This window comes from Schistocerca serialis, chromosome 2 (genome assembly GCF_023864345.2).
Source record: "Schistocerca serialis cubense isolate TAMUIC-IGC-003099 chromosome 2, iqSchSeri2.2, whole genome shotgun sequence".
Classification (NCBI taxonomy): Eukaryota; Metazoa; Arthropoda; class Insecta; order Orthoptera; family Acrididae; genus Schistocerca; species Schistocerca serialis.
In genome coordinates, this window is record NC_064639.1 from 365,438,975 (window position 1) to 365,462,465 (window position 23,491).

Genomic DNA, 23,491 nt, shown 5'->3' on the forward strand with positions numbered 1-23,491 from the left:
GCTAATGTCAGAGATACTGAAGGAACTGAACTGGAAGACTCTTTAAGAAAGAAACTATTCTGAGAATGTCTATTAACAAAGTTTTAAGACCACCTTTAAATGACGACTCTAGCAATATACTACAATCCCCTATGTATCGCTCACACAGGGACTGTGAGGATAAGATTAGAATGATACTGCACATACAGAGGCATTCTACCAATCATTCTTCCCATGGTCAATATGTGAATGGAATGGGAAGAAACCCTAATAACTGGTGCAATGGGACATACCTTCTGCTATGCACCTCATGGTGACTTGCGGGGTATAGATGTAGATGAGAAATCAAATTTAATTTTTTCAAGGGAGGAGGATCAGTTAGGATGTGAAGTTCCACTCAGAAGGAAAGGTTTTGGTGTTATTGTCCTTATGAAGAGCTGCTTACATATGCCTGTAGAACCTAATCCTGACATCCATCCAGTGATTTGCCACATACTTTCATGAACCCATTTCAGGCCAATATAGTGAGAATGATACAGTCGGAGCTACACTTTTGCTGGCATAGCCTCCTGTCTTGATGAAGCACAGAAGCTGCTATTCCATGCACTATATACAGCTTTCTAAGGCAATAACTCAAGGAAGCTTTCTAGGACAATAACCCAAGGAGATGTCTGTCCTTTTAGAAGGTAAGCAACAGTAAACACTGGTTTATGCAGCAGCAGCACATATATACATATGAACAAATTAAGACACTGCAATAAAAATAATCACACGTACACAGTGTAGCACCATCACACTTTATTATAAGGGACAGTTCTTTGACTCTTTCTGAGGAAATGCACAAAAAGAGGCAATAAAGAGATCAAATAACATGTCATTGCATGTATTAGTTTTCTCAGTCATTCTAGAATATATGCTTTACAAAAATTGCAATTGCAGTTAAATGCAAATTGTATACAAAAAGTGCTGCATCATCTGTACACATAAATTTTGCCTGAAATAATTTGTTGTCAAACACATACACAGTTGATAACATAATAGTGTTGCCTGTAGCCAGGCAATAACACGGCTACCACTGAACCACGCAACATTCGTACTGGAGCAGTACATTGAAGAAGTTACCTGTAAATATGGGTTACACTATGTTGTGCCATTAACATATACATGGGGGAAGCACTGGATATTGCAACAGAATTATACAGCATGAAGCAAAATTACAATAAACTTGCAAAAGCCTCATTGTTCTACAGCGAGTAAGTAAAATTTAGTTTATATGCAAGATATACTTTTTAATGTTTCAGTGATAATTATGAAAATGAAACTGAGTTGTGATTACAATGATTTCCAACAAATGTGATGCTCAGCTGAACAGATACTACCTATAACTGTTAAACACATGCATATTGATGCAGTTGTGCCTTTATGTATACATGATTAACAGTAATTGAAATTTACTTTTGAGGGTTTATTAGTTACATATTGTGATTGCCAGGTAATTGGACAATGTAAAATATATCTTTGTTACTAACACCAGTACAATGTGACAACATGAGATATACATACATCCTCACAATGATGGGTTTCATATCTTGTATATGACATCCATGAAAATATGATTATATGAAATGTATAACATTTAAAACATTTTGTTAAAATATACAGTCCATCAGTTAACAGTCAAATAGTAAAAACATTTCTCTCAGCAAACACTGAATTACACTTTTATTTTAAAATGCATGTTTTTAAAACATTGACATTTGGTCCAACTTAAAACCCAGTCCACATGACTAAAAGTTTTTGACAAAACTAGACAACCTTTAACAAATATCAGTTCAACATTCATTACTAGATGGGTCTGTTAAATTTATTTTGCCTCTTACAATATCAAAAGACTAAAATAAAGTTAAAAGAAAATCTTTTAACTTTTACTTGCAAGCATAACATGTACACCAGTAAGTCACATATTTTCTGTGAGTCTCTCTCTGTCTTCATATGTTTGTTATATATACAACATTACTATTTAAAAAGGCTTACACATAATTCAGTCATATTTGTTGGCAGCCACACCATTGGAAATAGGTTTGGAAGCAGCAACATGCCTCTCCTTAGATGACGGGAATAGGCGAGGCAGTACAACCAAGGCCAGAATGCCCAAAATGTGGAGCCACAGGTACATATGCCTGAAAAATAAATTTCACCAGTGCACTTTAGTCAGTAACATAAAAAGGATATCAGTGAAAGCATATTTTTATTTTCTTATGACAGGTGGAAAGTATTTTAGTAACGCTGTCTTTCATGGATTACACAAGGCTCATTCGAAACTAAACTGCATTTTTTTAATGGATAAAATTACAAAAGCATTTCATAATTTTTTTATATAGTTTCCTTCAACAAATATACACATTTTTCTGATAGATATGCAGCCTTATGATGCATTTATTAGAAAAGACGAGAGGCGCGCTGAGGGCCTCCAAGAGACAACTAAAAATGTTGTCCTTGTAACACCTTTTTTTAAAAGCCCAAATGTTTGAATACATTGGGGATAGATAAACCAGGACTATAAGAAACTAGTACAGTGAATTAAATGGAATTAATTACTGGCATATGAGGTGAGTTTTCATGCAGAAGAAGAATGTCCTGAGTAGATCGTGCATAATTTCCTGTGACAGGCAACTTTCCCATTTACCAACAACTTGCTGTTGTATGCTATATTAATTATCTTTTTGCTGTGATAAAAATCAATAAGCGACACATCTTTTGGAACAAAGACAGTTTCTAAGACTTTCATTATTGACAGAAAAGTTCTGGCTCGGATATGTGATTAGAATGAGAAGAAGCACTAATATGTGGTACAATTTTACCTTCTGCTTTGCACTTCAAAATAGTTTGCAGGGTACGTATGTATATGTAGACGTAAAAGCCCTTCCTTGTATTTTTCTCTAGTCAGCATTCATCTTCTGAATCATATTCTCTGGTGTATAGTAACTGATCCATGATACCACTTGTCATACAAAAAACACCCTCACACTTATTCTCAAACTGTAAGTCACAGACAAAAGTTTACATGTATATCTACACTCTGCAAGCTACCGTATGGTATATGGTGGAGGGCATTCTGGTACTACTATCATTTATATGACTTTGCTATCCCATTCATGAACATTGCATGGGAAGAATGACATTGTTAAGCCTTTGTACAAGCCCTCACATCTTGTTTTTCATGTGTTTTATTCTGTGAGATGTATAGGAAGGAATAGCTTGCTGCCCCACTATTCTTGGGATGTATGCTCTAGGAATGTTAACAGTAAACCTCTCAATGATGCACAAAATCTGTTTTGTAGTATTACCTATGCAGACTGAAGTGACGAATGAAAATATGTTTCAAGGCTGGGATTCAAACCTGGCTATGATACAAATTTTCATTCATTATTTGAGTCTGCATGCATACATCATAGATGTTTGAGATTGTAACCATATAGTTTTAATATGTAGTATTCTGCTATTGGAGTATGATGAAAATTTCCATAATTCTCTTGCACTTACTGATCAAACACATGTTACAATGTATCATTCTTCATTTCAATTTCTCTAACCTCCTCATTAATTCTACTTCGTAAGGATCCCAGACAGATCAGGAACTGTTCAAACAATGAGTTGGAATATGCCTCCTTTATGGATGAATTACACTTCATTAGGATTCTCAGCCTGGCACCTGTTTTTGCTACAATAGTTTTATGTGGCTGTTCTACTTTAGGTTGCTCCAAATAGTTATTCCAGTTATTTTACAGTTGTTGCTGTTTCCAGTGATTTATAGCAAATATTGTAACTGACCACTAATGGGCTTTCCCACCTATATACACACACACAGTACGTTACATTTATGTACCGTCAACGACATCTGCTAATCCTTACAAGAAGTGTTTGGTTTTGTAACTTTCCTACATACAGCAACATCATCTGTGAACAGTCTCATGAAGCTATCAGTGCTGTCCACCAGCTCATGTAAATATATCATGAACAGTAACAGTCCTGTAGCACCCCCTTGAAATACTCCCAAGTTACAGTTACATCACAATAATGTTGTATGGAAATCTAGGTTCTAGGAAGTGTCGAATCTAGAAACAAAGTTGGTGTGATATGGATGGTCCCTGCATCTACATCATCTTTCATTCAGTAAGTGGAGTGCAGTACTACACTGAATATTTCTTTGTTCCTTGGTGAGGAGCCGTCGGTTCCACCTCACTAACACCTTGCGATATCCAAGGCACTTTTTGACAATGTTTTTATGACAACAGTTATGTTTAAGTCACCTTCCACAAGGTAGATACTCTCTATGTAAGTGTCTTTGCATATAACCATACTACATGAAGTCATTGCAAAAAGTAGCTGCCACCAAATGAATTTTGGTTGAAACTCAAAGAAGAATGTATACAAATTTTCAACAACACAAGATAATCAAACAGCAATGATACATCTCAGTTTAACAATATTTTTTGTGAATGTTACAAAAACAAGTATTATTACACTTTCGCTATGAAAGAGAGTTTACAGGAACTGAAAGAAAAAAAATTGACACACTATTTATTGTAACAATTGTTTTGATGAATAGAAAGTCAGCCTCCCCCTCTTGAATAAGACAATAAATCCTAAGAAATTACAGCATTGTGTAAAGTCAATAAATGGAATAAAACATTTGATTGGCCACATGTTAATCAGTTTGGTGTTTAAAGTGGACAAACAGAATGCTGAAATATTAAAGTCTCCATTTAAAAATGCACTCACTTGTCAGAGTACTGGAACTGCACCAATATTGGACTGCCGAACACGCACGCACACACACACACACACACACACACACACACACACACATCCATCCGCACATATACAGACACAAGCAGACATATGTAAAGGCAAAGAGTTTGGGCAGAGATGTCAGTCGAGGCGGAAATGTAGAGGCAAAGATGTTGTCGAATGACGGGTGAGGTATGAGCGGCGGCAACTAGAAATTAGCGGAGGTTGAGGCCTGGTGGGTAACGGGAAGAGAGGATATATTGAAAGGCAAGTTCCCATCTCCGGAGTTCTGATAAGGTGGTGTTAGTGGGAAGTATCCAGATAACCCGGACGGTGTAACACTGTGCCAAGATGTGCTGGCCGTGCACCAAGGCATGTTTAGCCACAGGGTGATCCTCATTACCAACAAACACTGTCTGCCTGTGTCCGTTCATGCGAATAGACAGTTTGTTGCTGGTCATTCCCACATAGAAAACTTTACAGTGTAGGCAGGACAGTTGGTAAATCACATGGGTGCTTTTACACATGGCTCTGCCTTTGATCGTGTACACCTTCCGGGTTACAGGACTGGAGTAGGTGGTGGTGGTGGTGGTGGGAGGATGCATGGGACAGGTTTTACACTGGGGGCAGTTATGAGGGTAGGAGCCAGAGGGTAGGGGAGGTGGTTTGGGGATTTCATAGGGATGAACCAAGAGGTTATGAAGGTTAGGTGGACGCCGGGAAGACACTCTTGGTGGAGTGGGGAGGATTTCATGAAAGATGGATCTCATTTCAGGGCAGGATTTGAGGAAGTCATATCCCTGCTGGAGAGCCACATTCAGTCTCATCCAATCCCGGAAAGTATACTGTCACAAGTGGGGCACTTTTGGGGTTCTTCTGTGGGAGTTTCTGGGTTTGAGGGGATGAGGAAGTGGCTCTGGTTATTTGCTTCTGTCCCAGGTCGGGAGGGTAGTTGCGGGATGCGAAAGCTGTTTTAAGGTTGTTGGTGTAATGGTTCAGGGATTCAGGACTGGAGCAGATTCGTTTGCCACGAAGACCTAGGCTGTAGGGAAGGGACCGTTTGATATGGAATGGGTAGCAGCTATCATAATGGAGGTACTGTCGCTTGTTGGTGGGTTTGATGTGGACGGATGTGCGAAGCTGGCCATTGGACAGATGGAGGTCAATGTCAAGGAAAGTGGCATGGGATTTGGAGTAGGACCAGGTGAATCTGATGGAACCAAAGGAGTTGAGGTTGAAGAGGAAATTCTGGAGTTGTTCTTCACTGTGAGTCCAGATCATGAAGATGTCATTAATAAATCTGTACCAAACTTTGGGTTGGCAGGCCTGGGTAACCAAGAAGGCTTTCTCTAAGTGACCCATAAATAGGTTGGCGTATGAGAGGGCCATCCTGGTACCCATGGCTGTTCCCTTTAATTGTTGGTATATCTGGCCTTCGAAAGTGAAGAAGTTGTGAGTCAGGATGAAGCTGGCTAAGGTAATGAGGAAAGAGGTTTTAGGTAGGGTGGCAGGTGATCGGCGTGAAAGGAACTGCTCCTTTGCAGCAAGGCCCTGGATGTGCGGAATATTTGTGTACACGGAAGTGGTATCAATGGTTACAAGGATGGTTTCCAGGGGTAACAGATTGGGTAAGGATTCCAGGCGTTCGAGAAAGTGGTTGGTATCTTTGATGAAAGATGGGAGACTGCATGTAATGGGTTGAAGGTGTTGATCTACGTAGGCAAAGATATGTTCTGTGGGGGCTCGATAACCAGCTACAATGGGGCGGCCGGGATGATTTGGTTTGTGAATTTTAGGAAGTAGGTAGAAGGTAGGGGTGCGGGGTGTTGGTGGGGTTAGGAGGTTGATGGAGTCAGGTGAAAGGTTTTTTAGGGGGCTTAAGGTTCTGAGGATTCCTTGAAGCTCCACCTGGACATCAGGAATGGGATTACCTCAGCAAATTTGTATGTAGTGTTGTCTGAAAGCTGACGCAGTCTCTCAGCCACATACTCCCGACGATCAAGTACCACGGTCATGGAACCATTGTCCGATGGAAGAATGACGATGGATCGGTCAGCCCTCAGATCACAGATAGCCTGGGCTTCAGCTGTGGTGATGTTGGGAGTAGGATTAAGGATTTTCAAGAATGATTGAGAGGCAAGGATCACCCTGTGGCTAAACATGCCTTTGTGCCCAACCAGCACACCTTGGCACAGTGTTACACCATCTGGGTTATCTAGATACTTTCCACTAACACCAACCTATCAGAACTCCGGAGATGGGAACTTGCCCTTCAATATATCCTCTCTTCCCGTTACCCACCAGGGCTCAACCTCCGCTAATTTCAAGTTGCCACTGCTCATACCTCACCTGTCATTCAACAACATCTTTGCCTCTGTACTTCCGCCTCGACTGACATCTCTGCCCAAACTCTTTGCCTTTACATATGTCTGCTTGTGTCTGTATATGTGCGGGTGTGTGTGTGTGTGTGTGTGTGTGTGTGTGTGTGTCTGTGTTTCTGCTCCCGGGATTGGAATGACTCCTTACCCTCTGTCTTAAAACCCACATCCTTTCGTCTTTCCCTCTCCTATCCTCTTTCCTGATGAAGCAACCGTGGGTTGTGAAAGCTTGAATTTTGTGTGTGTGTATATATATATATATATATATATATATATATATATATATATATATATATATATATATATATATATATATATATATATATATATAATAGAGGGAAACATTCCACGCGGGAAAAATATATTTAAAAACAAAGATGCAGTGACTTACCATACGAAAGCGCTTGCAGGTCGATAAAAACACAGACAGAACATACATACACACGAAATTCAAGCTTTCGCAACAAACTGTTGCCTCATCAGGAAAGAGGGAAGGAGAGGGAAAGACGAAAGGAAGTGGGTTTTAAGGGAGAGGGTAAGGAGTCATTCCAATCCCGGGAGTGGAAAGACTAACCTTAGGGGGAAAAAAGGACGGGTATACACTCGCACACACACACACACATATCCATCCACACATACACAGACACAAGCAGACATTTGTACAGGCAAAGAGGTTGGGCAGAGATGTCAGTCGAGGCGGAAGTGCAGAGGCAAAGATGTTGTTGAATGACAGGTGAGGTATGAGTGGCGGCAACTTGAAATTAGCGGAGATTGAGGCCTGGTGGATAACGGGAAGAGAGGATATATTGAAGAGCAAGTTCCCATCTCCGCAGTTCGGATAGGTTGGTGTTAGTGGGAAGTATCCAGATAACCCGGACGGTGTAACACTGTGCCAAGATGTGCTGGCCGTGCGCCAAGGCATGTTTAGCCACAGGGTGTTCCTCATTACCAACAAACACTGTCTGCCTGTGTCCATTCATGCGAATGGACAGTTTGTTGCTGGTCACTCCCACATAGAATGCATCACAGTGTAGGCAGGTCAGTTGGTAAATCACGTGGGTGCTTTCACACGTGGCTCTGCCTTTGATCGTGTACACCTTCCAGGTTACAGGACTGGAGTAGGTGGTGGTGGGAGGGTGCATGGGACAGGTTTTACACTGGGGGCCGTTACAAGGGTAGGAGCCAGAGGGTAGGGAAGGTGGTTTGGGGATTTCATAGGGATGAACTAAGAGGTTACGAAGGTTAGGTGGATGGCGGAAAGACACTCTTGGTGGAGTGGGGAGGATTTCATGAAGGATGGATCTCATTTCAGGGCAGGATTTGAGGAAGTCATATCCCTGCTGGAGAGCCACATTCAGAGTCTGATCCAGTCCCGGAAAGTATCCTGTCACAAGTGGGGCACTTTTGTGTTTCTTCTGTGGGAGGTTCTGGGTTTGAGAGGATGAGCAAGTGGCTCTGGTTATTTGCTTCTGTACCAGGTCGGGAGGGTAGTTGCGGGATGCGAAAGCTGTTGTCAGGATGTTGGTGTAGTGGTTCAGGGATTCCGGACTGGAGCAGATTCGTTTGCCACGAAGACCTAGGCTGTAGGGAAGGGACCGTTTGATGTGGAATGGGTGGCAGCTGCCATAATGGAGGTACTGTTGCTTGTTGGTGGGTTTGATGTGGACGGATGTGTGAAGCTGGCCATTGGACAGGTGGAGGTCAACATCAAGGAAAGTGGCATGGGATTTGGAGTAGGACCAGGTGAATCTGATGGAACCAAAGGAGCTGAGGTTGGAGAGGAAAATCTGGAGTTCTTCTTCACTGTGAGTCCAGATCATGAAGATGTCATCAATAAATCTGTACCAAACTTTGGGTTGGCAGGCTTGGGTAACCAAGAAGGCTTCCTCTAAGCGACCCATGAATAGGTTGGCGTACGAGGGGGCCATCCTGGTACCCATGGCTGTTCCCTTTAATTGTTGGTATGTCTGGCCTTCAAAAGTGAAGAAGTTGTGGGTCAGGATGAAGCTGGCTAAGGTAATGAGGAAAGAGGTTTTAGGTAGGGTGGCAGGTGATCAGCGTGAAAGGAAGTGCTCCATCGCAGCGAGGCCCTGGAAGTGCGGGATATTTGTGTATAAGGAAGTGGCATCAATGGTTACAAGGATGGTTTCCGGGGGTAACGGATTGGGTAAGGATTCCAGGCATTCGAGAAAGTGGTTGGTGTCTTTGATGAAGGATGGGAGACTGCATGTAATGGGTTGAAGGTGTTTATCTACGTAGGCAGAGATACGTTCTGTGGGGGCTTGGTAACCAGCTACAATGGGGCGGCCGGGATGATTGGGTTTGTGAATTTTAGGAAGAAGGTAGAAGGTAGGGGTGCGGTGTGTCGGTGGGGTCAGGAGGTTGGTGGAGTCAGGTGAAAGGTTTTGTAGGGGGCCTAAGGTTCTGAGGATTCCTTGAAGCTCCGCCTGGACATCAGGAATGGGATTACCTTGGCAAACTTTGCCTCACCTGTCATTCAACAACATCTTTGCCTCTGCACTTCTGCCTCGACTGACATCTCTGCCCAAACTCTTTGCCTTTACAAATGTCTGCTTGTGTCAGTGTATGTGCGGATGGATATGAGTGTGTGTGCGAGTGTATACCTGTCCTTTTTTCCCCCTAAGGTAAGTCTTTCCGCTCCCGGGATTGGAATGACTCCTTACCCTCTCCCTTAAAACCCACTTCCTTTCGTCTTTCCCTCTCCTTCCCTCTTTCCTGATGAGGCAACAGTTTGTTGCGAAAGCTTGAATTTTGTGTGTATGTTTGTGTTTGTTTGTTTATCGACGTGCCAGCGCTTTTGTTTGGTAAGTCACATCATCTTTGTTTTTAGGTATATTTTTCCCATTTAGAATGTTTCCCTCTATATATATATATATATATATATATGAATATATATATATATATATATGACATTGAAATAGGCACTCTACATACTGAAAAACAATTTCAACTCTGCACAACAAGCAAGGTACCAAGCAACGACAATTTTTATAAGACTGTTTTGTTCACATTTATCAAGAATCTCACATGTAGCAAAGAAAAAACAGTGCGGATTTGTCTTATTAATAAGGAATGTAAATGAATGGATGAACAAAATTGCAGACCAAAACTGCTAAGCTCCACTTGTTGTAATGTTTAACAATATATATTAATGTTGACACTTATAATATTTATGGAGGGACAAAAAATTTTCTCAAGGTTCAGGGAAAAAAGTTGTGTAATTGCTTCCCCCCCCTCCCCCCTCACATGTTATATTGAAAATATTAGTTACAGTTGAATAGTGAGAGTCATACAAAATGAATGGTTGCTGAATAGTTTATTCTTGTGAAATTGCTGGGCACAATGTGCAGATCTGCGAACACTGATGTTGTGTAAAGTCTGATGTTTCAGTATTATTGTTTAACATATTAGTGAATAATTATTCAAACAGAATAGTGTTTAGACAAACACTAATTCAGCTGGTTTTGAGCTCAGATTCTCTTTGAAAGCTATTTGGAGATCTAACAGGCCTCTAGGAAAGCTGTCATTCCAACACTCTGTGACATGGAATCTGAGTGAGGCTTTTACTTAGTGACAGTGCCATTCAGTGATACGGCTAACAGCAGAGAGGTGGGCACAGATTCAAATTTAGTTCATGCCAAGTGAACTGAGTAGCATTTTAAATAGGTGTGAATTAAATTGTTTTAAAGGAGGTTGTGGCTAAAGTTATTGATAGGCTTGTTATGTAATACTGGTATTATTCTTATGGTGGTAAGGGTCCAATGATGTTGTTAAGGACATAGGGTGAAAGTACTGACTATAGCTGTAACATGCCATGTTATTTTGTTGTGCTGGCAGGTGTCACACTGGTTGTCAAAAGCTTCACAGTTCTTCTCAAGATTTGGCTAAACAAATCTCCTTTTTCAAGTTGTATTTTGGCTTTTACTCCTGGATAAGAAAGATTGCAGAGACAGTAAATTACTGCTGGCAAAAATCTATTGCAATGAATGGTTGTGCTTGTGATGTCAATACACAGCAATATATTGATGTCTTTGAGTGTGATAACTGAATAAATTGGAGTTGTAATCCTGAAGATGCTTCAAGGAATATCTCCAGTTTGTTGCCTCCTACGAGAGCTTTGGTAGGTGTTATGAAGTCGAGTTTCTTTGCAACAGTATCCATGTGCATCTGGTGGCACATTGTGCTCACCATTGTCTTATTGAATGTCTGAGATGAACTGTGCAACGAAGTCCAACTGTCATGGTGATACTTTATTTGGCTTCTAATAGAAGGTGAAGACTGAGTGGCTTGTGGTCTCTAATAAGGGTGAAATATCTACCTTCAAGCATGGGACTGAAGTTTTTTAATGACACACTGCTTGTATGAAGCTCACAGTTGTCTGTGGACCAATTTATTTCTGATGATAATGAATTTTTGCTTAAAAAAGCCAAAGCTTTCTAGTCACGTGGTACACTTTGTTGTAATATAGTTCCAGTGATTGTTGAAAACGTGTCTACCACAAGTGCAAGAGGCATGCCAAGAAGAGGATGAGTTAATAATGTAACAGCAGCTTTTATTCTGGCAAAGGATATTTTCTTTGCATCAGTCCACATCTTTGTGTTTTCTGGTTTTGATGAACCTTCTGCAAATTTATTGTGAGGTGCTTTGAATGTGCATGATTGTGCACAAATTGTTGGTAAATATTTTTCAAGCTCAGGAAATGGCACAATTTATATGCTATTGTGAGCTGTGAAACCTGAGACATAGCTTCCACACTCTCTTGGGATGGCAGGATTCATGAATTTTACTTCCATCACCCTAAAGACACAATCTGGCAGGTTAACCACTAAGCTGTGTTAATTTCATTTAGTGAACAACTGCTGTTGTTGGGCTACATGTCTGCCTCACTGTACAACATTACAAGTAGGTCTTCAATACATATGTAATGGAACTCTGCTGATATGGCATAGGTGTCCATGAGGAGACAACTGTGATGTAGATTCAAACAGTCAAAGACCTGGGAGGCCACCATGAAATAAGAAATCTGCTCCAGAAAGGAAGTAGCAAAGGAAGATAAGGGTTTAATGTCCCATCATCATAGTAGTCACTCAAATTCAGAATGGTCCAAGGATTGGGAGAGGATCATGCAAACCTAAATATGTATGGCTGGATGTGGATTTGAAACTCCTCCAACATTTACTTACACACATCAGCAACAATGAATCTCCATACAAATTCACAATGAAGATTGAAGCTGACAATGAGAAACAAATTGATGTGGCTATAGGTCTTTAAAGACAATCCATTTGCAGTTTACAGACAACTGCCATCAGTATTATAACATGACAGGTGAGAGGAGGGATATATTTAGGTGTCATCAACTGTATCAATGAGGAGTTTTAGCACAGTAAAGTTCTCTGTTCTGCACAGTGACAGCTATGCCATTTGAAATTGACCACTATTGCTATTGATTCTGGTGGTGTTTTCCCTGTGGCGGTTGACACTGCTGGGCTGCAGCTTCAAATTTTCTGTGATATTAGCAGATATTGTCACTGGTGGGTGAGTGCCCGTTCCTGCTAAAGTGCGCGTCATTTATGTTGGCGGCCGAGTTTAGGTTCGTTCTGCGCATCTGACGTCAAAAAATACAGTCAGCCAATGAACAGAGAACGACGTTGCCAGATCTCGACTGCAGAGCAGAGCACGGACGAATGTCTTCAGTTTTAGAAACGTTCAGTCATAAACAAAGTAATAGAACAAAAGCAATGTCTTGATAGCAGACTTTGTTTTTTGAAAGTTGGAAAAACCATTCTTTATACTAATTGCTTCATTTTCTATTAATTAATTAAACCAAACAAGCAATAAGACTCTTAATTCAGGCGATAGCAAGGAAAGGTGTTTGTATCAATTTCACGAACCGCTTTTTCGCAATAAAGAACAGTGGTAATTGTTAATTTCCTATTGTACTTCGACGAAGTGCGAGTAATTCATAGGCATACCAACAGTGTTTGTCAGAATTTTGCGTGACCTGTTAGACTCCTTATGCAGAAACGTTGCATGACGAGCTGTACTAGCGGAACGGTTAAGGCGTTGGGTTAGTAACTGAAAGGTGACGAGTTCAAACCTTGTGCGATGCTAAATATTTTTTTTATTTTGAAACAATATCGAAGTGTCTGACTTCATGAATTTTATTCGTTTGAATGCAATTTTTTGAAATTTCTAGTGCTTTGTCTCTTCATTAACCCTTTCGCTGCTGCAGTCACGTGCTCCCCGCATTCCGAGCTGTGCGCGATTTTGTCATCACTGCACTGCTCGCCTGTGCAGACACATGGTGTTCCCACTGCTTTGACACACTTACCATTCGATTTCACAAAAACTATTTGGCCTAAAAATTAGATTTTTACACATCTTCTTGACTGATACCTTCCCCCCATAAATAACTTAATTTTGTTTCGATGTTCAACCCAGTTATTGTGCAGCATTAAATGTAGTAAACCATTGCACGAAATTTTGAAGAGTTTGCAGAGGTAAAAGACCATAGGGTATACTTTCCGTATGGTCGATTTTAGTTGCCACAATGTTGAGAATGAAATGTGGACAAGGTACCTAAATTTCATATAAAATTTACTGTATAACAATATCTCATTTAATTTAAGTACCACATAGGTGTCGTATGTAATATTGAGAAATATTCCGTCTTTCGCGACTGTAATAAAAGTTTTATTTACACCGGGCACGTTTGGCTTTATTTTAAAGCACTTCAGTCGATCAAAGGAAGTGGAGGGAAGGTATCAATCAAGTAGACGTGTAAAAATCTAATTTTTGGGCCAAATAGTTTTTGTGGAATCGAATGATAAGTGTGTCAAAGCAGTCGGAAACACCATGTGTCAGCACAGGCGAGCAGTGCAGTGACAAAATCGTGCACAGCGCGGAATGCGGGGAGCACGTCTCTGTAGCAGCGAAAGGGTTAATGCGGCCGTGGTGGCTTTACTTCATAAACTGCGCGCTCCCCCCTAAACGTAAGCTTGCGAACTATACTATACTATGGCGCTGTTTCCCTTGGCGCGTGCGTCGTGTGCAACTGGCAACGCAGCAATCTCCCGCGTCTGGGCGGGCATGCGCGAGCCGCCAAGATAAAAGAATTCAACTATAGAAGGGTGCTACCATTGTAACACATGGCTGGAATACTGTATTTGGAGAGTTGCAACTTGCTTAGATAGTTCAGCTACCATTTGCATCACATCCACAGGACACTCTGTCCTGGCAGGGATGGTTTCAATGCCTGCAAATGGATATATCACTAATTGGTCAGAATTTTGAGTGTTTATCATAAAAGGTGAGGACATGCGACACAGTTGCCCTGAGTGATTCTGCTTCATTTGGCTAAGGTAAAAACTTGTGTAAGATGTGTTATTTAAACTGACTAGGAGGGAATGATGCTTCTGTAAAGGAACTGCAGACAAGATGCAAGTGAAGCCTGTTCTAGAGCTCCAGTATTTTGAGATCTTAAGAAATAGACTGACAACAGATGTTGAAGGAATTCAGAGATGTCTTGCTAGGCTCATAATAGATCAACACAATCCGTACAAAAATGTAATGAAGATAGTGTGGCAGAAATAGGCGGAAATTTTTGGAGGAAATGTATCACTGTTCCCATTTTGACAGTATTATGAAAAGGGTAGATTGGTACTCACCATATAACGGAGATACTGAGTTGCAGACAGGCACAATAAAAATACTAGACAAAAAACACACACACACAGAAGCATGCCACACATTCACACATAACCACTGTCTCTGGCCACAGAGGCATATCCAGAAAATATGAATTAGCTACAATAGTTGTTGGACGCTAATATCCAGCATCTCATGCAGAACTGTTATCAAGGCTTGTGGAAGTGTTACATATTACTAGAATGGTTGTCTAAGTCTACCTGAAGTGCGCTTACTACAATAAGGGCATGGAACACATTAAGATTAGAAAGAGGCTAGTTAAATCAAATGAACTTCTATGTAAGGAATGTTAGAGAAAATGTATTATATAAGAAAAAAGTTTGTGAAATTAAAGAAAAGTGGTGCATGGTTGAGCAATGTAGGGTCAGAAATGTTAAATTAAACTGTTTCTGAACATTTCATGGAAAACCAACTAAACTAATTTTACAATTGTGCACTGTTATTAAGATTTCACTGAAGACTACAAATTTAACTTCAAACACTTTACTTTCAGTAAACAACATGTGGCTACAGTAAATTCTGATTCTTATTTGTGTATGTTTAGGTAAGTGCAGCTTTACTTACAAATACAGTCGGACACTGGGCCAAAACTCAAGAAGAATAAAGCTAAATGTAATATAACCCATGATAATACGTGTTATTAGCATGGTCAGCACATCATATGCAGTCTTTGAAACATCTGAACCCAGAAAATAGGGTCGAATTGTTTTTCGCACCTGAAAGGAGAGAAAATTTGTGTTATTACTCTCACACACAAATTAGAAAATTAAGAGGAAAGCAGAGGACTCACAATTTCAACTTATAAGAAACTGGTGCATGTACAAATTTATGATAAAATAATGCCAAAAAATACACATTTTTTGTTTTATCTGCAAGCACAGTTTGTGTTGAGCCAGTGTAACACTTAATTTCCCTTTAAAAGTTACTAAATTCAGCATGAATTTGCTTTGATAACCTTTTGAATATTATATCAGACTGAAGTATAGATAACTAGCACAGTTATGAAATGTAACAAAAAAGAGTGACCTATGACATGAGTATCCATGATGCTTGGTATATAGGAAGGTAACATCAACACACTCTATGTCCATGGTTGTGGAACTATTGAATACCTATCACTTTTGCCAGTATCCTGTCAACTCCAAACTGACTACCTTAACCCTTAGACTTATGACTAACTATACCTTACCTCACAACTACTCCTCCTTTGGGGGAAAAGTGTACAAAAAAAAACATGTGGGTGAAAATTAGCAACTTACGAAGGATTCTTTTTCCTAGCTCCCCTGCCTGCATCCAGTGAAGAAGAAGGCAAGTATGAAAGCTGACCTGCAGTGTTAAAGTTCCTAGTTGAATACCTTTTACTGTGCACATAGCTTGAGAGGTACATAGCAATACCATGAGAGACCATCACCACACAGGCACAACCGCTTTCCAGGTGCCTTCTCATTTCTGGGTAATTGCTTCAAGGTGGTGCTTGCGAATTGGGATATCTTCTGCTTCAGCCCCATGTCCATCAGTATATAATATTCATCCACCAATAGTGTTGCAGCCACCAGAGAGAATGTTGGAAATTTTAGATTACTTTTCGTCTGCCTCATACTGGCACAGATGGTGATCTTTCTGCCAACAAGCAAAAAAGATGATAAGCTACCAACACTAACTCAGTTCCTACAATTCCTGAAGTTTGCTTTGTTCCAGCAGCTTCACAGTTCTTGAAGTTCTTGCAGTTCCAATCAAAAGACACAATTCCAACTTAGCAGTCACTATTTACGGAGTAACAGCTATCTACAAGTGTCTGCGTAAGGCTTTCGGTCATAGTGACAATCATTGAGTGCCAGGGGGCAGTGAAGTTATTTAGATGTTGTTGCATTAAATGTAGCACATCAAGTGCTACCTGTCAAACTGTTACTACAGTTAAGCACCATTGTGCACCATCACAATTAATAAATTTATTTTTTATTATTATGTTGCAACATTTCTGTTCTAGTGCCAGCTAGTCAAGCAAGTGTATAATTAGATATTACTAGTGTATAGGGCCACCTTAATTAGGTCTTTAATTGAAATAGGCATTCTGTCACTGTGGCTATTTGGGCTGAATTGATAGTAAAATTCAGTTACATCATCTCAACCTCTTTCCACTACACAGTGTCTCTGCTATAAGGTTACCTTAAATCATTCATTTTCTTAATACACCAATTAGTTTGTTTTATACTGATTTACTGGGTACTTGTAAAATGATATTCCATAAGCACAACAGTCCCCCTCCATGCAATTTTATCTGTGTATGCATCTGCACAGACATTTTTTAAGTACACGTAAATCAATAACTTACTGCACGTGCTGCAAAGGTGAATAAGGCTCCACTCATAAAAGTGAGGTAGTATCCAGGATAAAAACCATGCCAAAGGGCTGACAGAGCATAGGTTAATACAGTCTTCATTTTACCAGCCCTTTCATACACAATCATACGTAACCACCGAGTTGTCCCTTTGTTCCACTGTTCAATACTGTCATGCAGGCTTAGACCAAGCTGAAAAAGAAAGAAAACTGCTGTTTACCATATGCAATAACTGTACTTCAGATGTTTTGAATTAGGAAAACGCAGTTTCCATGATATTCCCTAGGGAACAGAAAGGTGTTTGAAAGGTAGGGAGACTGTTTGTGTACATTTAAATATAGCAGCTCAGAACAAATTTTATGAAGGCAGCACCACCTACTGATTGTTTATGAAGCCACAAAAGTCATTGTTTTGATTCAGAAGTCACATGCCAGCAGCTGAAAGCAGATAACAATGACTTCGAAAACTGTTGCTCCCACCACTTTTCAACTGCAGGCTCTAATACTGCTTTTGTACACAAAAGGATCTGCAGCTGCTCAGTGTCACAAGAGTTGTGCATAGTATATAGGCCAACAATAATGAGGGAACAGAATGTTGAGCTACAATGCTGATACTTCAAAAAAAGTGACTGAAAATATGCATAATGAAAAGTGGACTGGTAAGTCTAGTAACCAAACAAACTAAACTGTGCAACTTTGATCTAACAGATGATTGGTGCCCTAGCTGATGAATTTTCTCATGTTGGACCATCAGTATTGACACGTCTGACATGAAAAAACTAAGATCTCAAAAAATGTACACTATGTGATCAAAAGTATCTGGACATCCACAAAAACATGCATTTTTCATACTAGGTGCATTGTGTCGCCACCTACTACCAGGTACTCCATATCAGCGACCTCAGCAGTCATTAGACATTGTGAGAGAGCAGAATGGGGCACGCTCTGCAGAACGCACAGGCTTTGAACATGGTCGAGTGATTGGGTGTCACTTGTCATACGTTTTTATGTGATATTTCCACACTCCTAAACATCCCTAGGTCCACTGTTTCTGATGTGATAGTGAAATGGAAATGTGAAGGGGCATGTACAGCACAAAAGTGTACAGGCTGACCTGCTGACTGACAGAGACTGCCAACAGTTGAAGAGGGTCGTAATGTGTAATAGGCAGACATCTATCCAGACCATCGCACAGGAATTTCAAACAGCATCAGGATCCACTGCAAGTACTATGACAGTTATGTGGGAAGTGAGAAAATTGATTTCATAGTTGAGTGGCTGCTCATAAGCCACACATCACGCCGATAAATGCCAAACGATGCCTCGCTTTGTGTAAGGAGTGTAAACATTGGATGACTGAACAAAGGAAAAATGTTTTGTGGAGTGACAAATCATGGTACACACTGTGGCAATCTGATGGCAGGGTGTGGGTATGGTGAATGCCCAGTGAACATCATCTGCCAGTGTGCTTAGTGCCAACAGTAAAATTCGGAGGCGGTGGTGTTATTGTGTGTTCACGTTTTTCATGGAGGGGACTTGCACCCCTTTTTGTTTTGTGTGGTACTATCACAGCACAGGACTACATTGATGTTTTAACCGTCTTCTTGCTTCCCACTGTTGAAGAGCAACTTGGGGATGGCAATTGCATCTTTCAACACTATTGAGCACCTGTTCATAATGAAAGGCCTGTGGCGGAGTGGTTACACAACAACAACATCCCTGTAATGGACTGGCCTGCACAGAGTCCTGACCTGAATCCTGTAGATCACCTTTGGGATGTTTTGGAATGCCGACTTCGTGCCAGGCCTCACCGACCGACATTGATACCTCTCCTCAGTGCAGCACTCCATGAAGAATGGGCAACAATTCCCCAAGAAACTTTTCAGCACCTGATTGAACATATGCCTGCGAGAGTGGAAGCTGTCAGCAAGGCTGAGGGTTGGCCAACACAATCTTGATTTCCAGCATTACTGATGGAGGGTGCCATGAACTTTTAAGTCATTTTCAGCCGGTGTCTGGATACCTTTGACCACATAGTGTAAATAAGGTGGGTACTAAAAATGTTTACTGACCAGTAGAAACATTAATGAATGTCAAGCAGACAAGAGTGTTTGGTGTGTTACTGACAAGATGGAAATGATTTGTTTTTCCACATTCGTGTAGGCAATGAGATATAGGTATCCAACATTAGTGTGAAATCAAAACAAGTCAATCCGGAGACAGGACAGATTGTTGCTCCTTATGGGGGCAGCGTTGAGATCAAGACAAACACAATGAAAAAGAATGCTATAAATATTTCAACTTCTAGGCAAAGTCCTCCTTCAGAAGAAGAAAACACACACACACACACACACACACACACACACACACACACACACAGCTGCTGACTCCAGGCACTTCGGCCCAACTGCATCTGATGTGAGCAGCAGTTTACCTGAGGTGGGTAGTAGGGGTAAGAACAGGTGTTGGGAAGGGAGGGTGAGGGATTAACAGGGTAGGCACGGGGAAAGATGCATTTAGGAGCAAGACAAGACAGGGCCTCCTAGTTGTAGCAGTGGTAGGCTGTGCTGGGGTAGTTGAGAAGGGAGAGGGGGACAGGAAAGGAGAGAAGAAGGGAAGGGGAAAGGGCTCTGTAGGTGGATTGGCAGGATAGAAGACATGTGCAGTACTGGAGTGGAACCAGCGAAGTAAATAGCCAGGTGGAGGACTGGGTCTAGCAAAGGCTGAGGCCAGGGGTGTTACAGGATCGAAGGATTGGTTGTAGGGAGAGTTCCCATTGCACAACTCAGAAAAACTTTTATTAATTGCAATCATACAGTTGGGACAGGATGTGAAGCACAGCACATTGTGTGGCATGTTCAGCAACTGGCTGGGCCCACAGCCTTTTGGCCGCAATTTGGCAGCGGCAATTCAAGCAGAAAGACAGCTTGTTAGATGTCGTGATGACATAGAATGTGACACAGCAGCTGCAACTAAGTTGGTAAATCATGTGACTGCTTTCACAGACTTTAATGGGGTAGGAGGGGCCTGTGACAGGACTGGAGTATGTGATAGTGGAAGGACCTACATCTATATGAGCTGTGAGGCAAGGTGTAGAGAGCAGGGATGGAGTTGGGACAAACAAGGATATTACGTAGGTTGAGTAGGTGGTGGAATAACACTATGGGACGGGTGGAGAGGGTATTCAGGAGGATGCTGGGCAGAGTATGTGATTCAGCTGATATCATCCAGGGTGAAACTGAGGCATGAGAGGAGTGCTCCTTTGTGGCCACACACTGGGTATGTGGGCTACGGCAAAGGACTGGTGAGACAAGGTATGGGAGATCCATTACTGGAAAAGGTAGGAAGGGTAGAGTCAGTCTGTAAATATTTGTTAACTGTTTTGTTTGCCAGTATCATCCTGTAGTATGTAAAATAAACTTTTGTTAATTCTTGAGACTGTAAGTCTGTAACATGAATAAATCTGTTGAGGTGATTTGTGCTGCTCTGCCCGTAGCAACCATAAACTGGAAATTCCTTCCTTCCTCCTTCCATTACAAGGAGCTAAACTTCCTTATTTGTCTCATGTAAATATTGCTATGAAAGTAACAGTACCATGCACAATTTGAGATGATACAAGAGGTATAGTCATTATTTAAAGGTTTCATATGAATCATCATCCAAAACACAGATAATCACATTTGATACAATGTCCTGCATACTTCCTTTACATTCATCCAGAAATATCATTAACTGAATCTTCCATTAGTGAAGGACAGAACACAACAACATTAACAATAAATGAAACAATTGTTTGATGTTCTGCAACTATTACTTATTTACTCACTAACTTATTTTCAGGTTCTCAGGCTTTCATCAGGTGACTACTACAGAGTGTAGTTGCAGTGTGCTTACTACAAGAAAGCAACCTTCTGCCCTCCAACACACACGCATCCCGCAGGTGATCACATGCTAGGTACTGCCTGCGACAAAAAAGGCACAAGCACCTGTGAGCCAAACAATAATCCAAGCTCAACCCACATTTTAGTAAATGTTTTGGACAATAACAACAGTAAATGGTGCTTCCACAGCTATGATGCTGCAATTGCGAGCAGTACTTTCCTATACCATGTCACACACCCATCAACAACTTGCCTTGTATCCATTTAAGCCAGCACTCAATCACGGATCAGCAGTTTGGTCTCAATTGTCAAACCTGTTATTCCTTTGAGCTCTCTGGGCCAGGAGCTGTAAGAAACATGTTACTTCCTCAGCCCATTAGTAAGAGTCTTGTTGCTTCCTCAGACTTTGGCTTTATGCTACCAAGTATGGATTCACTTTGGCCTTTGGCCACTAAATTATGTTTTCATTCCTTATATGTAACTCAAAATTACATCAAGAAGACTTATGTTCTTTAATCTTCAAGTGAAACTATTCTACATTGTTTACCTGGCAAGTGTTCTCATTGCACCTCCACTGGCACACAACATACCTGTAGTAGCCACAGATAAAATGATGTGTGACTTACCCAAATATGAGAGATATATCAGTGGGCTACATGTTATTTTACTGTGGTTACAACATAATAAATAATAGTTACAGAACATTAAGAAAGTGTTTCTTTTTTCTTTGTTATCATCTGAAATTATTTTCATTCATTTTAAATTTCCTTTAATTGCTGTATTTTCTATCTAACACTATTTTTACAAACAAGTCTTGAAAACTGTAAATGGTTATATTTTATAACAACTAAGAAAGAATATAGAAATTTCAGTAAAAAAAGCTATGCTACATACCTCAAACTTTAAAATATCTACATTTGAGATAAGATCCCAATGAGGATTACCGTCCTTATCATAGCCATTGAATCCCAGCCCTGCAGCATTGCAAATTGCATCTGCTAAGAGCCAGGCATGGTAATACTTAAGTCTGACTAGAGAAGTTGCTGCTATCAGGTACATAGTCTTTTCAGCTAATGATGCCTCCTCCACAAAGTCTGATTCTGAAAAACGAATAAGAAACTAGTCTGGAGCTGATAGGATCTATGTTGCTGCTGTGATTGCCAACTGCTCAAAATGAGTAATTTCTTTTTTATTATAATAATCACATTATTTTAATTTTTCTAAAAATTTGTTAAGATTATTCATGGTAAAAGTTGGAGAAAGATTTGTAGGAAGGAAGGAAGATAAAAGTGAATTTGTTTCACAAATAATCTGCTATTTAGCTGATAAATTGTACAAAAACATACTATACTCTAAGGTATAAGAAATGTAAAAGATATATTCATACTGTCTAAGAGTCATCGTATAAATAACCCAAAGAGAAGAAGGAAAAATTCTCATAGACTCTTGTTACAATTTAAACATGAAGTAAAAATTAAAAAAAAAAAAGGCATCAACATAGTCTAATAGAAAATTATCTGTAAAAGAAATACCTTTTACTCTTGTGATGGGAAATGATGGAATCAGTTTTACAAAGAATAAAGCACAGAGCAGTGAGCAGGTAACCTTCTTGAGAACCACAAGACATGGTGATGGTTCCAGCACTACTTTACTGCTATTCGAATTTCTGTCCAGTGCTCCCTGGAAAAGAAAACAATAAAATAACTTCAAAAGTTTTCATAGAATAACACTCAATGCCCCACTTAGTTTGGTAACTACTGGAGCTAAAAGGCCACAGCAGTTACCACATACTTGTGAAGAAGACAAAGAAGAAAAAGCACAGGCCACCAATCAAAACTGCTGTGCCATCAGCTGGAGGGAAGAATGCTGAAAAAGAGATTTATGCAGGCACTTTTTAGTCACTGAATAAGTGGGTAAGATAAGGAAAACCTTAATATTAACTGTAGCAGTTTTCTATGAGGGAAGCTAAGTGTCAAAATTTGACACTTTAGTGCACAGCACTCAGTTGTATAGCATTTGTGATGTTAACATGTTCTTTTAGAGAAATAAATGGTGCCTTTGACCAGAAATGACATGAAATAGAACTCAAATCTGAATGTGCTTTGTAATAAGTTTATCAGAGTTGTATTTATTGGGGAGATAAGCTTCTGAGCTTTCCTGGCATGGAGTAATTTTTGTTTGATTTTGGAATGGTAATGTGAAGAAAAGAATTCTCATATATTCCACAAATGGCTTGCATACAGCCTGCCACCTTTCTATTATTACCTAATTTACTTCTAAATATTAAGGATTGTGTGCTGCTTGCTGAGTGGCATGTGGACAGTCAGTTAGATCAGTTTAATATTGTAAAAGTAACATTAAAATTATTGTAACTTTGTTCTAGATGTATTTGAA

The 23,491-nt window shown here is 40.3% G+C and overlaps 1 protein-coding gene across 1 annotated transcript in view; it reads right to left on the minus strand.

Moving 5' to 3' along the window:
- Positions 1–781: 781 nt before the first annotated feature.
- LOC126457185 (lysophospholipid acyltransferase 6) overlaps positions 782–23,491 on the minus strand; it is a 147,753-nt gene continuing 125,043 nt past the window's right edge. The window contains exons 7-11 of the mRNA XM_050093275.1: positions 22,630–22,777; positions 21,992–22,197; positions 17,212–17,409; positions 15,444–15,595; positions 782–2,159 (exon numbers count right to left, since the gene is read on the minus strand). Of these exons, the coding sequence (XP_049949232.1) occupies positions 2,021–2,159; positions 15,444–15,595; positions 17,212–17,409; positions 21,992–22,197; positions 22,630–22,777 (843 nt within the window). The 3' untranslated portion in view covers positions 782–2,020. The remainder of the gene's footprint in view (positions 2,160–15,443; positions 15,596–17,211; positions 17,410–21,991; positions 22,198–22,629; positions 22,778–23,491) is intronic.